This window comes from Saccostrea cucullata, unplaced genomic scaffold (genome assembly GCF_032062105.1).
Source record: "Saccostrea cucullata isolate Sc308-1 unplaced genomic scaffold, CSIRO_AGI_Scuc_v1 ctg683, whole genome shotgun sequence".
In the NCBI taxonomy this organism is placed as follows: Eukaryota; Metazoa; Mollusca; class Bivalvia; order Ostreida; family Ostreidae; genus Saccostrea; species Saccostrea cuccullata.
The window spans coordinates 274,222-294,275 of NW_026930753.1; the positions used below are offsets into that span (position 1 = coordinate 274,222).

General features: G+C 35.6%; 2 protein-coding genes across 2 annotated transcripts; both read left to right on the forward strand.

Annotated features, from left to right (window-relative positions):
• Positions 1-1,957: 1,957 nt before the first annotated feature.
• LOC134229957 (uncharacterized) lies at positions 1,958-2,927 on the forward strand. The gene has a single exon (XM_062711736.1). It carries the CDS (start codon positions 2,095-2,097, stop codon positions 2,821-2,823), a length of 729 nt encoding a protein of 242 aa, XP_062567720.1. The 5' UTR covers positions 1,958-2,094; the 3' UTR covers positions 2,824-2,927.
• Positions 2,928-15,143: 12,216 nt separating this feature from the next.
• On the forward strand, positions 15,144-18,042 carry LOC134229979 (uncharacterized). Its single transcript, XM_062711753.1, has 5 exons — positions 15,144-15,545; positions 15,630-16,043; positions 16,333-16,665; positions 16,900-17,173; positions 17,342-18,042. The coding sequence occupies exons 1-5, from the start codon at positions 15,144-15,146 to the stop codon at positions 18,040-18,042; spliced, it is 2,124 nt and encodes a 707-aa protein (XP_062567737.1).
• The last annotated feature ends 2,012 nt before the right edge of the window (positions 18,043-20,054 follow it).

Genomic DNA, 20,054 nt, shown 5'->3' on the forward strand with positions numbered 1-20,054 from the left:
TTAAGGCAGCTCTCACTTCTGATCCAATATTGGCTCATCCTGATTTCAGCAAAGAATTCATTTTAGACACAGACGCAAGTGATAAGGCTATTGGAGCAATCTTATCTCAGATCATTGATGGTAAAGAAAGAGTGTGTGCTTATGCCAGTCGTTGCTTGTCAAAATCCGAGAGACGTTACTGTGTAACGAGAAAAGAGCTACTGGCTGTGACATATTTTGTGAAATACTTTAAGCACTATTTGTATGGCAAAGAGTTCCTTGTTAGAACTGATCACAGTTCCTTACGCTGGCTTATGCAGTTTAAAAATCCCGAAGGACAATTTGCGCGCTGGATTGATGTGTTGTCCACATATAACTTTCGAATTCAGCATCGTCCAGGACGATTGCATGCAAATGCAGATGCCATGAGTAGGCTACCTTGTAAACAATGTGGGTATGATGATAACTGGAGAGAAGAGTCTACTGACCCCATTGTTAGACAAATAGGTACCACTGAGTCATTGCAGTCCTCACAGGAAGCTGATGCCGACCTTCAAAAGCTACGTTCATGGATAGAACTTGGTTCCATTCCAAGTAAGGTCTCTGTTTCAGGTGAAAGTTTTTACCTGAAGTCCCTGGTTTCTCAGTTGGACAGACTCTGCGTAAAAGATGACCTCATTTGTCGAAAATGGGAAGACATGTCAACAAATCAGATATTTTATCAATATCTAGTACCAAGTTCTGAGCGTCGGAGTGTCCTTTAGCAATATCACGATGGGAAAACGGCAGGACACCTAGGTATTAAGAAAACTTTGCACAAAATACGGCTAAGGTATTACTGGCCAGGACTACAACGTGATGTTCGCCAATACATTGCTGGTTGCGAACTCTGTGCAAAGAGAAAGAGTGACAATGTAACAAAGTGCGCACCTATGAAAATAGTACACGCGGGATATCCTATGGAAAGGATAGCTATGGACATTTTGGGCGAGCTTCCACTTACAAAAAATGGCAATAAATATATCTTAGTGGTTGCTGATTTTTTTACGAAATGGACGGAGAGTTTTGCCATGCCAAACATGGAATCCCGCACAGTTGCAAGAATCTTGGTAGAAGAGGTGATTTCTCGGTTTGGGGTACCGGCAGTCTTGCACTCCGATCAAGGAAGGCAATTCGAGAGCAAGTTGTTCATGGAAATGTGTTCTTTGTTGGGCATAACGAAAACACATACAACACCATACCATCCACAATCTGATGGTATGGTGGAACGATTCAATCGTACATTGACAACGATGCTTAGTAGTTTTGTAAATGAGAACCATAACGACTGGGACGAACACTTGCAATATGTCATGATGGCATATCGTTCTACTATACACGAAACCACTGGGTTTTCACCTAATGCGTTGATGCTGGGGAGGGAAGTCTGTACTCCCTTGGACATCTTATATGAAGTACCTTCATCAATAAAACCAATACCACAGAATACGTGGGTTTGGGAACTTCAAGATAGACTTGAGAATGCCCACAAAATTGTCCGTGTCAATACAAACCAAGAAATAGTACGCCAAAAGCATTACCACGACAAAAAGTTGAACTGAGGAAAGTTTAATAAAGACGATGAAGTCTATGTTTATTTTCCAAAAAGAAAATCGGGGCAGTCTCCTAAATTCACTAGCTATTGGCGTGGTCCTTACAAAGTAATCAAGAAAATGTCTGAGGTGACATATATGGTTGACTGTGGTCCATACGGTTCAAATCAAATAATCCATGTAGACAGAATGAGACTGAAATGCAGTCAAACTTTGGTAGGAGAAAAGTGAAAACATTGCTGAAAGCATTCCAAGGTCCGTCACTAATGAACAACTTCCAGATAATGAGACAAGAAAAGATGACAATGAAAGTATAAGTGAAGATTCTCAAATAAAGAACGGAAGTCAGGTGCAAACAACAGATGAAAGTCAAGTGTTAGACAAAGAGGCTGATTTGCCTACAAGACAATTCAGAAGTAGACGACCACCTGTTTGGTTAAAGGATTATGAGACAGATTATTAGTATTGAGTACAGTTATAGTATCTTGTATATAATGTTTGTTCATTTATTTCAGATCCAATCATGGTGAAGACAAAGTTGACAAAGCGTATCGATTCAAGAAAATGTCCCATGTGTTCTGTACTCTGTCATGGAGACGTAGACTTCACCAATCATGTAGTGGAGTGTGCACAGCAGGAGCATGCCTGCACCTTTTGTGAATTTGCTTCACAGAAGGAATGCAACGTCAAACGCCACATGAAAAGAGCTCATAAGGGATTACTAGAAGATTCAATACCCTTGGGAGGGGTGGCTGATAAAATTGGTCAAAAAAGAGAAGAGGACAATTTGAATAGAGATGATGTAGATAACACAGATGACCATGTTTCTGATTCAGGTGATGAGGATTGGATAAGTCAGGATCCAGGTGAATTACTGGAAGAGAGTCATGAGATGCCATCTACAGTAGTAGAAAATCCTCTTAAGAAAGGTGGTGAAGTTTTGGATGCGCCAAGAGAAAGTGACTTACTTGCAGGTCGGGTTTTCAGAAAGAAAACAAAGCCATCTCTGCCAGGAAAACGTGTCCACCCTCAAGATGACCATTCCCTTGTGACTTCACAAGCAGTGGATGAAACGGCAAAGATGTCCACAATGACTCAGACATCAGGTTGTTTCCTCGATGATAAACTTAAGGCAGATGTTGGTACACAGACGGATTTTGCGACAGAAATATCGAAGAAAACAATTTGGAAATTCAGACAGGGTGATATCGACATAGAGGAAATTACAGAGGAAAAATTAATTTTGTATTGACTTAATCATAGCTGAAATGTATTTGTTTGAAATAGTTAACACAGATAGTGTTCAATTTGTAAAAAAAAAATTAAATAAAAAAAAGTAAAATTGTTGTTATCATTCGGGACGAATGTACCCAGAGGCTTGGGTAATGAAATGTTATTTTTGTATTGAATCAAACGTTTTTATGACCATATTTTCCTCGTAAAATGGAATGACCTGACACCCCTTACAAATAGAACACCCTATGTGTATATAAACCCGGGATGTAGTGAATCTGTGTCTTTCTTGTTAAAGTTATCCGAGAGTGTAGAAGCTGGATAGTAAGTATAAGGTTCAATAAAAGGCTTAAGTGTTTAGAAAGATAAGTAGGCAATTCATTCAGTGGCCCGAATAGAGTCAAAGCTGCTTTGGTAGTCTGCCTATCTTATTATTATCCTGAGTAGTCGTCCACTGTGACCGACCATAGCACTCACATATTAAGTCAGGGAAAATAGCTAGTGCTGGGGATAGTGGCCGACCTGTCTCTGGTGCTAGTCTATTTAATTAGGAAACGTATAACACTTACTTATTGACGGTCTTTCATTTATTTTTGATTCACTTCTTGATTTAACCCAAGGTAGGGACATTCAAATATATAATATATTCTAATCAGTGATTGAGAAAAAGTATTACTTAGTTTGGCAAAGAGGTTCTTACGAAATCATTTAATTGATTGACGGCAATGCAGATAAAAAAAACCAATCTTTTCAGGATTGTACTTTTGTATGTAATTTATTAAAAATCCATCAATGACATGTTTATTGTCATCCAATCAGAATATCACTATCAAAATGAAACATTTTATCTCATTTGGTTCAACAGCAACCCGATATATAGAGTATCTAGGTCAATAACACACTGTATGGTGTCTGACAAATCCCTTTAAAGTCTACTTTGCAGTTATAAATGTGTTAAACACATGGCCTTCTGTTTCGCTCTAAACATATATAGTACCATTTCACATACTCAGTTATACAAGTTGCCTAAACATTTTCAAGTGATATTATTGAATTTATTGTAGTTAATGTCATCCTAATTTAGGAATTGGTCCCTTTGACCTAAACAATTGGAATGTTAGTGTGGGTAATAGTATTTTGTAATAATTAAAATTTCTTTGCAGGAAACGCTCGTCAGGACACAAGACTGAAAAACAGACGTACTGAAACACTGCCGTAAACACAGCCATCATTAAAGTCAACGGATTACCTAGGAACATCAAAGCAATATGACTGGCAATTTTTATCAATCAATGTGGCAGAAAAACATAAAAAAAAATATTTAAATGTTCAACTTCTTTGTTCATTGCCTTTTTTTCTTGATATATGAATATCAATATATGAATATCGCAAAATATTTATGCGAATTTCGCACGATTTTTACATGAAAAAATGATAAATTGGAATTTGCGTAAATATCATGCGAAATTTCAGTCACATGAAAATCGCACGAATGTCGCATGAATATTGTATGGGGACGTTCGCATGAAATTCGTATATGGAACTTTTCGCATGGTTTTTATATGATTTCCCCACGGAATCCATGCGAAAAGGCAATCGCATGAAAATCATGTGACTCACTTTTCCCTGTGTACTATTGATGTTATAATATAGCACTGATTTATTGAAGGTAGAATATTTTGTATGCTTCCTAATTACCCCTGCGTACAAAAAATAACGCACACTATGTAATGAAGCTTTTACAAAAGTCATCTCGTCTTATCCTTATGTTCTTTAGAAGGAGATTTTGAAAGAATATTTCTATGTAGTATATGTCAAGTCAAACGTTGCAATATTCGATCTTTTCCATTTGTATTGTAAAATTTTCCATTTGTATTGTATGATATTTTGTGTATTGTATAATTTTCCATTTGTATTATAAAATTTTTTATTTGTATTGTATAATTTTTATGCATTGTATACTCAGTAATTTGCCATTCGCATTCTATAATTTTCCATTTGTATTGAATAATTTTTCATTTGCATTATATAATTTATTTGCTTTTTTGCATTGTATAATTTTTCATTGACATTTTATATTTTTCAATTGCATTGTATAATTTTTCATTTATATTGTAAAAAAAATCATTTGTATTGTACAATTTTTTTAATTTGTATTCTATATTTTCCATTTGTATTGTATAATTTTTCATTTGCATTGTATCCGAGGGATTGTTTATATCTTTAGAAGGAGATTTTGAAAGAATATTTCTATGTAGTATATGTCAAGTCAAACGTTGCAATATTCGATCTTTTCCATTTGTATTGTAAAATTTTCCATTTGTATTGTATGATAATTTGTGTATTGTATAATTTTCCATTTGTATTATAAAATTTTTTATTTGTATTGTATAATTTTTATGCATTGTATACTCAGTAATTTGCCATTCGCATTCTATAATTTTCCATTTGTATTGTATAATTTTTCATTTGCATTATATAATTTATTTGCTTTTTTGCATTGTATAATTTTTCATTGACATTTTATATTTTTCAATTGCATTGTATAATTTTTCATTTATATTGTAAAAAAAATCATTTGTATTGTACAATTTTTTTAATTTGTATTCTATATTTTCCATTTGTATTGTATAATTTTTCATTTGCATTGTATCCGAGGGATTGTTTATATCTTTAGAAGGAGATTTTGAAAGAATATTTCTATGTAGTATATGTCAAGTCAAACGTTGCAATATTCGATCTTTTCCATTTGTATTGTAAAATTTTCCATTTGTATTGTATGATATTTTGTGTATTGTATAATTTTCCATTTGTATTATAAAATTTTTTATTTGTATTGTATAATTTTTATGCATTGTATACTCAGTAATTTGCCATTCGCATTCTATAATTTTCCATTTGTATTGTATAATTTTTCATTTGCATTATATAATTTATTTGCTTTTTTGCATTGTATAATTTTTCATTGACATTTTATATTTTTCAATTGCATTGTATAATTTTTCATTTATATTGTAAAAAAAATCATTTGTATTGTACAATTTTTTTAATTTGTATTCTATATTTTCCATTTGTATTGTATAATTTTTCATTTGCATTGTATCCGAGGGATTGTTTATATTGGTTTGTAACGAAAGGATTTTATTGGACAGGTTTAATCTAATCATATATCTGATTTCGTAATACCCGAGATTTTCCAGGAAGTTTACATGTGTTATCCAGTCTGAGAATTCAGTACAAGGCTCATTTTTTCGGAGAAAAAAGTAAGTTGAAATAATGACCTGTAGGGATTTTAAAACAAAGTAAAAGCATTTAGTTTTAACAAGATATGCTCATATCATCTCACAACAAACCTATTTCGTAGTTTCAACTTTTCTGACCCAACGGTTCTTGAAAAGATGTATAGAAGATGTCATCTAATTTTTACTAAACCACTTCCATACACAAAAAGCATCATCCTTCATTTTAAGAAATTTAAATCCAGTTTATCAATGTATACCGGTACTTCTTGGCAAGTTAGGGCTAGCAGAGTAGTACTTGATAAAATGCTGAATATGCCAAAAGTTTACAGACGGATGATAGATATAATGTAATGAGAAAAGCTGACTTTTCTACCATACACTTTATTTTTCACAACTGCCTGTATTTACATGTATGTTTGTATCAATATCTCTCCATCGGCCTTAGTTAATATAATTCTTTAACAAAATATTTCGACGATAAAATGTGCAAATGTGTAAATGTACATTTTGTCGTCCATTCCGCAAGAGGACAAAAATGGCTCATCAAAGGGCCATATTGTCGGCAGTGACAATAGGTATATATGCACGAGAGGAAGAATATACATGTATATATACTGTACTTTTTCCTTACCTGATATTGGACTTTTCCAAATTCTGTATTCACCCATTCTATCAAACTTTTCTGAAAAAACAAAAAAAAAATAAAGTTAATGATGTCAATAAGTCTTGAATGTCTTTTATCAGAATCGAAAATATTCCGTACCATTTTTTTTATTCCTAAAAAGTTTAAGTCAAAGAGTATAAAAATTGGCCTGATATTAAAATAGGACAATTTTGCATCTGGATATATCTACAGACTTTTTATTTTTTTCAAACAAACTTTTTTTTCAATATCTCTTACACATTTTCTGTAAGAGGTATTCAAAATAGCATACGTATATGGATGAATTTCGTACGATTTACGGAACGTCATACTGACGATTTGCTGGCGGGGGGGGGGCTGTTAAATGTTTAAAGCACTTCATATTATGATAAAACACTTTATATAAATATAACGGGTGTTGTACAAAATATAATGACATACATATATCTACAATATATAATGAAAGATGATCTGACAGGTGTATAATGGAAGTTGCTCAATATATACTTTAAAAACTACTTCATATAATTAAAATAGTACAACATATAATGAAGAAAACTCTGCATATAATGTTTATTCCTCATATAATACAGCCCCGGTCTTCCATACACATTCTCCAATTATGAAGTTGTCCATACACGTTAACAAATTGTGACAAAAAGGGGGGTATAAGACCTCTAAAGAGGTTTCGCGTGATATTTTACGCATGGACTTGTGAAAAATTTTTTTTCTCAAAGTTATCATACTCATGTTTTAGCCAAATGTTATCACGATCATCAAAGTTTTCAAAGGAAATAAAAAAATAGATTTATTTTAAATAATCTATATAGTGCGTCTATTGATTTTTATCTAGGGATAAAAAATTTATTTTTCCCTGGCATTATTCTGCTTTTCAAAATATTCAACCATTTTCGACACTTGTGTATTTTCGAACAATACCTATACTTCTTTGAACGAATATTTCCGAGAGCAGCATTAGCAAACTTCTGAAGCAAAAACTGTAATCGAGATCATATTATCCTTTCATTTCTCGGTAGTCGCACTGACTTCCGGTTTCTTGTTTCCTTTAGGTTCTCTGCAGGTCATGTGACCTGTTGTAGGTATAAATAAGGAGACAATCGGTTGTTTTAGTTAGTCTGTTGCTGACAGCCGAATTGGAAAGACGGTTGTATACAGAGAAGTCAAACGTGGTAGGTACTGCAAGGAATACCTTGAATCAAGTCTTATGTGTCTGAAATAGACTTTCGAGACTTTGATTGATTATATATTATTTAGATAAAGTACCTGATATTCTGGTTTGACTGAAGGTAAGAAACAGACGCGCTTCAGTCCTTGGAAGGCGCGTGCGCTCCCGAGAAACGGAGGAATAATTGTACATACTATTAATTTAAATTTGTGATTGAGAAAATTGATTTATTCTTTAATTGTTCAGATAGAACAGCCGAATCCCATAAAAGAACCCGAAAACGTTACATAATTTTGGTGGCAGCGCGGTGGGATTCGGCAGATAATCAAAGTAAATAATATAAGTTTTAAATTAAAAAATTTTTGTGTTATATTTGCCTTGTAAATCATGAGTGCGATGGAGGAAATGATCAACGAAGAGATATCCTTTCTTGAAAAGAGTTGTGAGGGATTGCGTCTTGAAATAGAACAGCAATCTACACCCGTTGAAACAACTCGACCAATGCGCGATTCTGGAATTGCATCATTGACTGGTGAACGCGCACAAGAAAATCAGCCTGGAAGAGCGCTAGATGGGGTGACAATAAGGAGAAAAACAGCTCAACGAAATTTCACTGCAGAACCAAATGCACCCAGTTCGACAAGGGATTATGCTGCGAGTGCTCAACAATATGAAACGATGGTGCCACAGCCAAACTGGAAAACGCCGAACATTTTGTCAAGTGCACATCCACACCCAGTTCATATGTTGAGTGAGACTCTGGCGCATTCTCCTTTTCAAGTTCAATTGGAAATGACATCGCAAGGAGAGTATCAAAAAAGGCCTCCTGTGCAAACGAAAGATGCAGAATTATTTCATGAGGGTCAGGTACAAAACAAGTTTGAGACTCTAAGATCTTCATTAAATGCGCAGTTTTCAGAAACTGCTTTAGAACATAATGCACAGCTACCGATTCAAATGAAGTGTACATCCGCGAATGCGCTGCAGCATATATCAGCAGATGCGCTGCATCAAACACCTGTGGATGCGCTTCATCAGATACCCGCGAATGCGCAGAGTCGATATGGAAATTCCGGAAATGAGGTAAACTAAGGGATAGATAGCTCATTTCCCCGACAGATAGTCAACGTTGCTGATAAAGAGAACAAGGACCAAAGTGAGAAAGCTACAGCCAAGTGTAACATTAAGCCAGCAACCTTTGATGGAACTCATTCTTGGCTGGATTATAAATCCCATTTTGATGCGTGTACGGCTATTAATAATTGGAATTCTAAGGAAAAGGGGTTGTATTTAGCAGTGTCACTGCGAGGAGCTGCACAAGGAATATTAGGAAATGTTTCGCCAGAAACGGGACAACAATATGACCATTTAGTGAAAGCGCTTGAAGAAAGATTTGCTCCACCTAATCAAACGGGGTTGTACCGTGCACAACTCAAAGAAAGGCGTCAACGGGCATCAGAAACATTATCTGAGCTAGGCCAAGCTGTGTGCCGATTGACGTATTTGGCATATCCATCTGCACCGGCAGAAGTAAGAGAAACTCTTGGTAAAGAGGCTTTTATTGATGGATTGATAGATTCTGATATGAGACTACGCATTAAACAGAGTCGACCTCAGAATCTAAATGAAGCTATTCGCCTGGCAATAGAACTTGACGCCTACTCGGATGAGTCACGTGACACGGAACAGGGTGGACGCTTTATCTGTTCTTGTGTTTTTTTTTTGACATTTTTTGCCAAAATCTCTATTTCTACACACTTAAAATCTGTTGGAAGTGGCGTAGGATAGTTTTTGGCCTGTGTATATATGTTCATTGGATTTGGATTGGATATTATATTCGTTTTTTGTGAATTTTTTGTGTGTGTGAATTATCTGATACCTTGGTGAACACTCTTCACCCCTTGATCGCTTGTATTACTTGTATTGCACAGCGAGGTTTAAACTCCGTCATGGGTGATCGGACAGAGGAACGTACGATCAAACCGCTATATTTAAAAGACTCAGAAATTCAATGCTCGGATGATGGCAGAATAACAGACTTCGACTTAATGGACTGTATCACGAAAGTGGTTGGAAATTCCTTGCATTGTCTACAACTTGACCGGAATTTGTGGAGAGTTTACCTCAGTGATAATGCCAGTAGAGAAAAACTTCTAACAGAGGGAATACATATTCAAAACATTTCTATTTCTTTCTTTGACACAAATCCTTACTCGTCAGGTAACCATAGTACCACAGAGAAAACTTTGAAAATCAGATTATGTGGCCTTCCCCTATCTGTAGACGATTCAGCTGTTCATGAATTACTGGAAAAACTTGAAGTCAAGCCTAAAAGTAATATTCTATACGAGAAAATTCGCCACCCGGTTACAAATAGGATGACTAGTGTACTAAACGGGAATCGGTTTATTTACATTGAGCCTTTACCCGAAGAAAAGTATCTTCCCAGGATCAACTACTGTGCGGGCCTGCGCTGTCAGATTTTCCATTACGGTCAGCCTAAATCCCAGAGGAAACTCACATGTACTAAATGCTGGGCGACAGATCATACCAGGAGGTACTGTAATAACGCCCCACGTTGTAAAGTGTGTAAACAGGAAGGGCACCAGCCAGGGGATGAAAAGTGCGCGTATTATCAAGTCCAAGAAAACGTTATTGCCTTTAACGGAGAAGACAACGTGCTTTCTAATTTTTTCCCTTGTGAATTAAATATTTATGGAATAACGCATAAATCTGCGGAACACGCCTTCCAATACACAAAGGCCGTTAGATGTGGCGATCTCGAGTCAGCCAAACTGGTTCAGGAGGCCAGAGATGCCCTATCAGCCAAACGGTATGGCGACAAGGTCAAACCCAACGAGCAATGGTTTGAGACCAGGGAAACAGCCATGACCGAAATAATCGAAAATAAATGTGTACAAGTCCCAATGTTTCGGGAAAAATTAAGATCGGTTAAGAAGGACATTATATTCGCCGAATCAACCTACAATGACATATGGGGCACTGGTTTGGATAAAAAAGGTACGGAGAACACCAAAATTGATTCCTGGCCTGGAAAAAACCTTCTTGGCAAAATTATCAGTAAAATCGGCAAAAAAATACGGAAACGAAAAAAAAGTGACCAGTGGAGCAAACCAAAACAGAAACAAAAACCGAAAGTTAACACCAAACAGCGAGACATTGCACAGATGTTACATGCTTTAAGGAATCAATCGGATTCTGAATCCATGTCAGGTTTTGATGAATCATCGGACTCTGATTCAGACGACCCGGCTAAGAAGGACAAATAAATCAAAAACTGTGTAATGCTCGAACGTCGCAGGACTTTGATTCTCGATCAGCGGACTGGAATGAAAAGTTACGGTATTTTTTTCTATAACAAATATATGCATTTGAATATTAATTCTTATGGAAAAATTAGAATTTATCTCAGTTAATGTAAGGGGTTTAAATACCCCCGAAAAAAGACGAAAAATTTTTACATGGTTGAAAGAATGTAATATAGATATCATTCTGTTGCAAGAAACACATTTTTTAGAAAAAAATGAATCTGTATATAATTTAAACTGGAGAGGAAAAACATTTCACGCATATAGCGACTCTGCATTCAGTAGAGGCGTGTCTGTTCTGTTTAACGCAAAAATAGATGTTAACATAATAAATGTCAAAAAGTCTATTGATGGTAGGAAAATTCTGATAAATCTTGAAATCGAGGGTAATATTCTTACAATAGTAAATATATATGCACCTAATGAAATTAAAAAGAGGTGTGAATTTTTCAAAAAAACTTAAGAACTTTATTTCAAAAAATTGTGTCAACGAAAATATTATACTATGTGGAGACTTTAATTGCCAGATAAACAATATTAATAATGTAGATAAAAGTGCAAATTATTTAAAAGATTTGATAAGGCATTATAACATGGATGATATATGGAAAAAACAAAATCCAGGTATGTCAGGTTTCACTTGGTGTGATGCAAAAAATGATCCTAAAAGTCGAATAGATTATGTTTTTATAAATGATTCTTTTTATTATAGCATAGCAGATATCAAGGTTAGAAAAATTCCAGGCACTCATTCAAACGGGAGTCGAATGAGTGACCATAGATACTTAAAATTTAGTTTTGATATCGATAAAACGAAAAAAGGTCCCGGATATTGGAAACTTAACGTTTCCTATCTCGACAATGAAAAATATAAAAAAGGTATCTTAGACATTATTCATAGTATAAATTCCTCTTTAAGCCCTATTTTGACATGGGAGTTAATTAAACGAAAGGTTAAAGATTTCTCGATTTATTTTGCAAAAAATGAACAAAAATCAATTAAACAAAAGATAAGAACACTAGAACGCGAAATAGAAGATATGGAGAAAGGAAACGTAGAAAATTTTAATTACAAAAGACTGAAAACTTTAGAAGCGGAACTTGACGCTATTTATGACAAAAAATCTAAAGGTGCGCAGATAAGGTCTAAAATTAAATGGATAGAGGAGGGGGAGAAAAATTCAAAATTCTTTTTAAATTTAGAAAAACGCAATCAATCATCAAACGTAATTAAAGAAATAAAAACAAGAGAAGGAAATAAAATCAGTAAAACTAATGCCATTTTAGGTGAAATGTATTCTTTTTATAGCGAACTATATACTAGTAAAGAAATTTAAAACGAAAAAATAGAAAAATATTTATCTGAGATAGACGATATCCCTAAATTAAGTGAAGAAGATAAGATATTGTTAGAAAAATTTCCAACATATGAAGAGTGCAAGGAAGCTGTTGATAGCATGAAAAAAGAAAAATCACCTGGACTAGATGGCCTTCCTAGTGAATTTTATCAATGTTTTTGGGAAACACTTGGGCCTTTCTTTTATAAAGCACTTAATGATATTTTTGATAAAGGTGAATTGTCTTACACACAGAAACTTTCTATTATATCACTGATCCACAAAAAGGGTGAAAAAGATAATTTAAAAAACTATAGACCGATAAGCTTAACAAATACAGATTATAAAATTATTGCCTTTGTCTTTGCAAAGAGATTACAAAATATACTATATAAGTTGATTAACGAAAATCAAACGGCTTACATAAAAGGGAGATATATCGGTGAAAATGCTAGATTAGTACTTGACGTTTTTGAATACTGTGAAAGTGAAAATTCAGATGGTATATTACTTTTCTTAGACTTTGAAAAAGCATTTGACTCGGTTGAATGGAACTTTCTTTTCCAAGTCTTACAAAAATTTAATATTGGCAATAGTTTTATAAAGTGGGCAAAAATTTTATATACAAATCCAATGTTTAAAATGAAAAACAACGGCTGGCTTTCTAAAACAAGCGAAATGACGCGAGGAATTAGGCAAGGCTGTCCTATTTCCGCTCTCTTGTACCTATTCGTCGCAGAAATTTTGGCTATTAAAATAAAATGTGATACTGATATAAAAGGCATTACAATTAATAATTATGAAATCAAAAACATCCAACATGCAGACGATTTGACTGTAGCTTTAAAAGACGAAATATCAATGAAGCGAACTCTGGATAAATTACAAGAATTCTGTGAACATGCGGGTTCAAAAGTAAACATGCATAAGACAGAATGCATTTTATTAGGGGAACTAAGAAATTTATATGATGAACTCTACGGTATAAAAATTAAGAATAAAGCAGTAAGATGTTTGGGAATATTCATAGGGCATGATAAGGAAGAATGTTACAATAAAAACTGGATGAAAATTTATCACGATATTGAAAAACTTTTTGAATCTTGGAAAAGAAGAAAACTAACGCTATTTGGTAAATCATGTATAGTTAAGACACTTGCTATATCTAAACTTACATACGTTGCCTCAATACTAAGTCTTCCTGATAATGCTTACATTAAAAAAATACAACGTCTAATTTATAACTTCATTTGGGATAAAAATGAACGAATTAAAAGAAACACGCTTATAGGTAGAATTTTAAAAGGTGGACTCTCAATCGTTGATATTGAATGTAAATTAAAAGCCTTAAAAGCAGCTTGGGTACCTAGATTGTTAAAAAGCAAAGGTATTTTGTACAAAATTTTTGATGGTTATTGTAAAAAATCAAATTTTGAAGTTCTCTATGTGTTAGATTTTTCTGATAGAAAAGTAGAAAATATGGAAAAATTAGAGAAACTACCTAAATTTTATCAACAAATGTTATGTTGCTTTAATGAATGTAAGCCCTGTTTTTTGAACAAAATGTCTTCCGATAATGTTCTTCGACAGCCGATATGGAACAATTGTAACTTTGTTTATAGGGGAAATACATTATTTTTTAAAAACTGGATAGCCAGTGGGATTTTGCATGTTAAAGACTTATTTGACGATGATGGTAATTTTAAATCATTGTTAGATTTTTCTAATTGTTGTGTGAATTTAAAATTCTTTCTTCTGTTTTCAAACCTTTGCTACTAAAGTATGATTTTTCAAATTGTAAGTTTGTTAACATAAGATACAAAAATTATTTTCTTTTCTACACAGGACAGGTTAATATCATAGATCAAAGATGTAACTTTTTTTATGACAATCTTGTACACAGAAAATTTTGTAAACCATGTTATCAAATAGTTTTAAGCAACGAATTCAGTCGAACCTTCAGAATGGAAAAATATATATCAATGTAAATTATATGACATACCCGATAAACAACTTACAGAATTCAACTATAAACTTTTAAACAATATTCTTTGTAATAACTTGTATCTCAGTAAATGGAAAAAAGAAACGAGTAGTAATTGCAAATTATGCCACGTGAATGAAACTTCAAAACATCTCATTTTTGAATGTAAAAATGTTGGTGAAATTTGGAATAGATTAAGTTTGTACCTGAAAATAGATATCAAATGGAAACATGTAATAATTGGATTTAGCTCTGAGCGCAATAGAAAAATTGTATCACTCAACACACTCATCTCATATGTTGCCTGTAGGATTTACAAATATAAGATGTACTGTCGAATACATTCCTTAGATGAAACTAGTTATAACATCTTTAATCACGTTAAATCTTCAATTTTTTTCTATGCTTCCATTCTAAAAAATTTGAAATCACTTGACTACAAACTTTTTAAAAATTTTGCATAAAATTGTCTGAAGGTAATATTGTCATATTGTTTGTAATGTAATTTGTCTGTTATATATATATTTCACTGTTTGTTTGTATGAAGAATTTAAAATAAATAAATTAAAAAAAAAAAAAAAACTTGACGCCTACTATAAGACCGAGAAAAGAAGTCATATGCGCGAAACTGAAAGTCAGGGACAAGCACGAGCTCAAGCTTCCGAGTCTGGAGATTTAAAAGCGCTGATGCAGAAAATGCAGAATAAAATAGATAATCTGGAGAGGCAGATTAAGGCAAATGCAAGATTCAGCAGAGATTCTTTTCAGAAGGAAGGCAAGCGGAACAGGGTAAAATGTTACTACTGCTCAGAGGAAGGACACATTCGGAAGAATTGCCCAAAGTTGAAGAACAAAGCTCAAGACAAAGAAAAGGATATGCGGCGACATGAATCAAAGTCAGATGGCGGAAGCGCATTTCAAGTGCGCAGTAGACGTAAAAGAAAGAGAAAATGTAAAAGCAATGGCAATGTTGGCGCAAACAATTTGTGCGAGGAAGCAGGTATCTTCATTCAGGGAAATGTGAATGGGAGCAGTGCAAAACTCTTGATTGACACTGGAGCATCCCTTACTTTTATTTCATAGAGATTGTTTGATACATTGCAGGAGGAAAAACCTGTGCACAAGGAGAACGCACAACGAATATTCAATGCTAGTGGTTCTGTTCTGTCCCAGTATGGTAAAGCAACATTTTCTCTCAAGATTGGTGAGTCAGATAGATTTATTGATGCAGTTGTTGCAGATATTTCTGTGGACGGAATTATTGGACTTGATTTTCTCAAGAAATACAATGGGCTGAAAGATCTTCAAGAGAGTTTGCTGCGATTGAATTATGAGACATGCCCATTTTCCTGGGAAGGCACACTAGGTTGTTACAGAGTCACTGCAGCCAGTGATATTTGCATACCACCGAGGAGTGAAATAATTATTTCTGCCAATGTTACGGGAAATAATAACTATGGAGGAGCGGATTACTTAGTGGAACCAGAACGAAAATTTATTGAGAAAGGGCGTGCGCTAGTAGGACGCACTCTCGTTAAAGGTAGCGATAAGATACCAGTTTGCTAAATGAATGTCACTAATGATATGCAACAGATTTTTCGAGGAACTCTGATTGGGAAAATGACAGCTGTTGAGGAGAGACCAAAATCCCCATTTTATCCTCAGGGTTTAACCAAAGAGCTAAGAGGTGATCTGAAAGATTTGTTAGACAGATGTAAAGGAAATCTATTTTCAGAGCAAGTGACAAAAGTTGAGAACTTCCTACGAAAAAATCAGTTTTTGTTCGCAACTTCTAATTATGACTTAGACCAGTGTGGTGCGCCACAAGATAAACATGGAGCAGGCTAAACAACCTATCAAGCAAGGTCCTAGGCGAATTCCGATTCATCTAACTTATGAGGTAGATGCACAGGTTAAGGAAATGCTCGAGAAGGATGTAATAGAACCTTCAACCTGGGCATCGCCAGTAGTTCTTGTACGCAAGAAAGACGGCACAATGCGCTTTTGTGTAGACTACCGTCGATTAAATGAGGTGACCACAAAGGACGCTTATCCTCTTCCAAAAATTGATGAGGCTTTTGACCACTTATCAGGACACAAGATGTTTTCTACGCTTGATCTGAACAGTAGTTACTGGCAGGTTAGTATGGAGGAGAGCGACAAGCCGAAGACTGCATTTGTGACACGACAAGGTTTATTCCAATTCAAGGTTATGCCCTTTGGCTTATGCTGAGCGTCTGCAACGTTTGAGAGACTTATGGAAACCGTTCTTGCAGGACTCCAATGGGATAAGTGTTTAGTATACCTTGATGACATTATTGGTGTAGGCAAATCATTTGATGATATGCTTGAAAACCTGCAACATGTTTTTCAGAGATTGCATCAGGCTGGCTTAAAGTTAAAGGCCAAGAAATGCAATTTTTTTGCTAGCAAGGTATCCTATCTGGGACACATCATTTCCAAAGACAGAATTGCAACCGACCCAGAGAAAGTGAAAGCAGTAGCTGAGTGGCCAATTCCAAATACTGTGACAGAGTTAAGATCTTTCCTAGGTCTTTGTAGTTATTACCGGCGCTTTATAAAGAATTTTGCATCAGTTGCCAAACCATTGCATCGACTCACAGAAAAGGGAAGGAAGTTTCTGTGGGGTAAAAAAGCCCAAGAAGCATTCGAAGTGCTGCGCAACAAACTGATAACTGCGCCAGTATAAGCTCTACCAGATGTAACGAAGCCATTCATTCTGGATACCGACGCTAGCAACGAAGCGATCGGTGCGGTATTATCTCAAAATATTGATGGTAAAGAACGTGTTATAGCATATGCTAGCCGTACATTGTCCAAGTCAGAGAGGAAATATTGTGTGACCCGGAAAGAACTTTTGGCCATTGTCCATTTTATTAAGCATTACCGCCACTACCTTTATGGTAAACAGTTTCTTATTAGAACGGACCATGGGTCTTTGAGATGGCTTTTAAGATTCAAAAACCCAGAGGGTCAGTTGGCAAGGTGGTTGGAAGTGATCAGTACCTATGATATGAAAATAGAACACAGACCCGGTAAAAAGCATGGTTATGCGGACGCGCTGAGCAGAATAACTTGCGCTCAGTGTGGGTTTGATGCTTCATCATTGGAAAATGCTGAGTATGATATGAAAGTTGAACCAGCTGTACGAACTTTACAGTCATCGGATATAAAAAGTGAAGAGATGGATTATAGTCTGCAAGAGGCTCAGGAGCAGTGTAGAGACATTAAGCTTGTAAAAACATGGGTCGAGAAAGGTAAGCGACCAAGTTTCAGCGATATGTCTATGCATGGCTACGTAGTGAAGTCTTTGTGGAATCAGTTTTCTAGACTTGCAATAGAGAATGGATTGCTCATGCGCAAGTGGACTCTGCTTCGTCCCAACAAAGAAGTTCATCAAGCTATCATACCAGACCAAGAGCGCAGACGCGTCTTGGAAATGTGTCATGATAACCAGACGTCAGGACACTTGGGGGTGAACAAAACGATAGCTTAGATACGACAGAGATATTACTGGCCTGGATTTCAAAAAGACGTCTACCAGTATGTTACAGGTTGTGACAAGTGTACGAGACGTAAAAATCCAAACCCTAAACATAGGGCCCCAATGCAGATTACCGGATCAGGTATGCCAATGGAAAGAATTGCCACAGATATACTGTGTGAGCTACCTTAGACTGATAGAGGAAATCGCCACATTTTAGTTGTGTAAGACTATTTCACCAAGTGGACAGAGGCATTCGCTCTGCCAAATATGGAAGCTGAGACGATTGGACGCACTATGGTAGAACAGGTATTTGTCAGATTTGGTATCCCCTTTACCATTCATTCGGACCAAGGTCAACAATATTAGAGCAAGCTCTTTCAAGAGATGTGTCGGTTACTTGGGATTAAAAAGACCCGTACAACACCCTATCACCCGAAGTCAGACCGACGGTGGAGCGCTTTAACCGCACATTGTTCTCTATGTTAAGCACTTACGTTCAGGAAAATCAACGTGACTGGGATTTGCATCTTCCGTATATACTTATGGCATATCGTTCTACAGAACATACCACCACTAATTTCTCGCCAAACATGCTTATGTTGGGACGAGAAGCAACTACCCCATTAGAGTTGATGTATGAAATGCCTCCAGGTATTAAGGATATTCCAACAAGTCAATGGGTTTTGGTGTTGCGTGAACGATTAGAGTCAGCTCATAAGTTGGTCAGAGAAAACATTCAAGGTGAAATGCAGCGCCAGAAAAGGTACCATGATACCAAACTAGCATGGTCATCCTTTAGTCCCGGAGAAAGAGTTTATGTATTTTTCTATACCAGAAAGAGCGGCTGTTCTCCGAAGTTAATATCATTTTGGAGAGGGCCTTTCTTAATTGAAGACAAATTGTCAAATGTTTTATATGAGGTTGCATGCGGAACAAAATGCAAAAGCACTATCATCCACTGTGATCGCTTGCGGAAGTGTAAGTCACAGATACTTCAAAGAGAGAATGATATCAGTAATTTCTCGAGTCAAAACAATGCAGATGATACTCAAGAGTGTCTTGTAGAAGAAAATGAAGATCAGTATGATGTTAGGGAAAACCCAAGCAGTTGTGCTTCAGATAGGCTAAGGCGCATTAGAAATGCACCTGCGTGGCATGACGACTTCATTGTTGAATACAAATTATAAGCTCTCAGGACAACTATAGATTAGTGTAGACCATGAGGAAGAACTCTGGTTTTAGTGGTTAAAACTGTAGCTATGGCACAATAACATTGTAAATTTAAGCAGAGAGCTTAGTATCTTTCAAATCTTTATGGGATATGCACATAGTCAGGAAGACTATTGCATGGTATAAATAATAATGAACATATGTAAAATTGTACGCCTTTAGTTTTTCTTTATTTAGGAATGCGAGACGCATTTCCTGGAGGCGTGAGAAGTGAAGCAAAAACTGTAATCGAGATCATATTATCCTTTCATTTCTCGGTAGTCGCACTGACTTCCGATTTCTTGTTTCCTTTAGGTTCATTGCAGGTCATGTGACCTGTTGTAGGTATAAATACGGAGACAATCGGTTGTTTTAGTTAGTCTGTTGTTGACAGCCGAATTGGAAAGACGGTTGTATACAGAGAAGTCAAACGTGGTAGGTACTGCAAGGAATACCTTGAATCAAGTCCTATGTGTCTGAAATAGACTTTCGAGACTTTGATTGATTATATATTATTTAGATAAAGTACCTGATATTCTGGTTTGACTGAAGGTAAGAAGCGGACGCGCTTCAGTCCTTGGAAGGCGCGTGCGCTCCAGAGAAACGAAGGAATAATTGTACATACTATTAATTTAAATTTGTGATTGAGAAAATTGATTTATTCTTTAATTGTTCAGATAGAACAGCCGAATCCCATAAAAGAACCCGAAAACGTTACACTTCTAATGCAAAAACACCGCTTAATCCAAAGCAGATCCAGGGCCTGCGCCTCGGGTGTTTGCACCCAACTCCAACCCCCATCTTTCGATTTT

Excerpts from the sequence above, each read along its gene's own strand:
- LOC134229957 (XM_062711736.1), top strand. The coding sequence starts at position 2,095 with ATGGTGAAGACAAAGTTGACAAAGCGTATCGATTCAAGAAAATGTCCC.
- LOC134229979 (XM_062711753.1), top strand. The coding sequence starts at position 15,144 with ATGCGCGAAACTGAAAGTCAGGGACAAGCACGAGCTCAAGCTTCCGAG. Across the intron at positions 15,546-15,629 it reads GTATCTTCATTCAGGGAAAT|GAGGAAAAACCTGTGCACAA; the intron begins GTGAATGGGAGC and ends GATACATTGCAG. Across the intron at positions 17,174-17,341 it reads GGGAAGGAAGTTTCTGTGGG|CATATGCTAGCCGTACATTG; the intron begins GTAAAAAAGCCC and ends AACGTGTTATAG.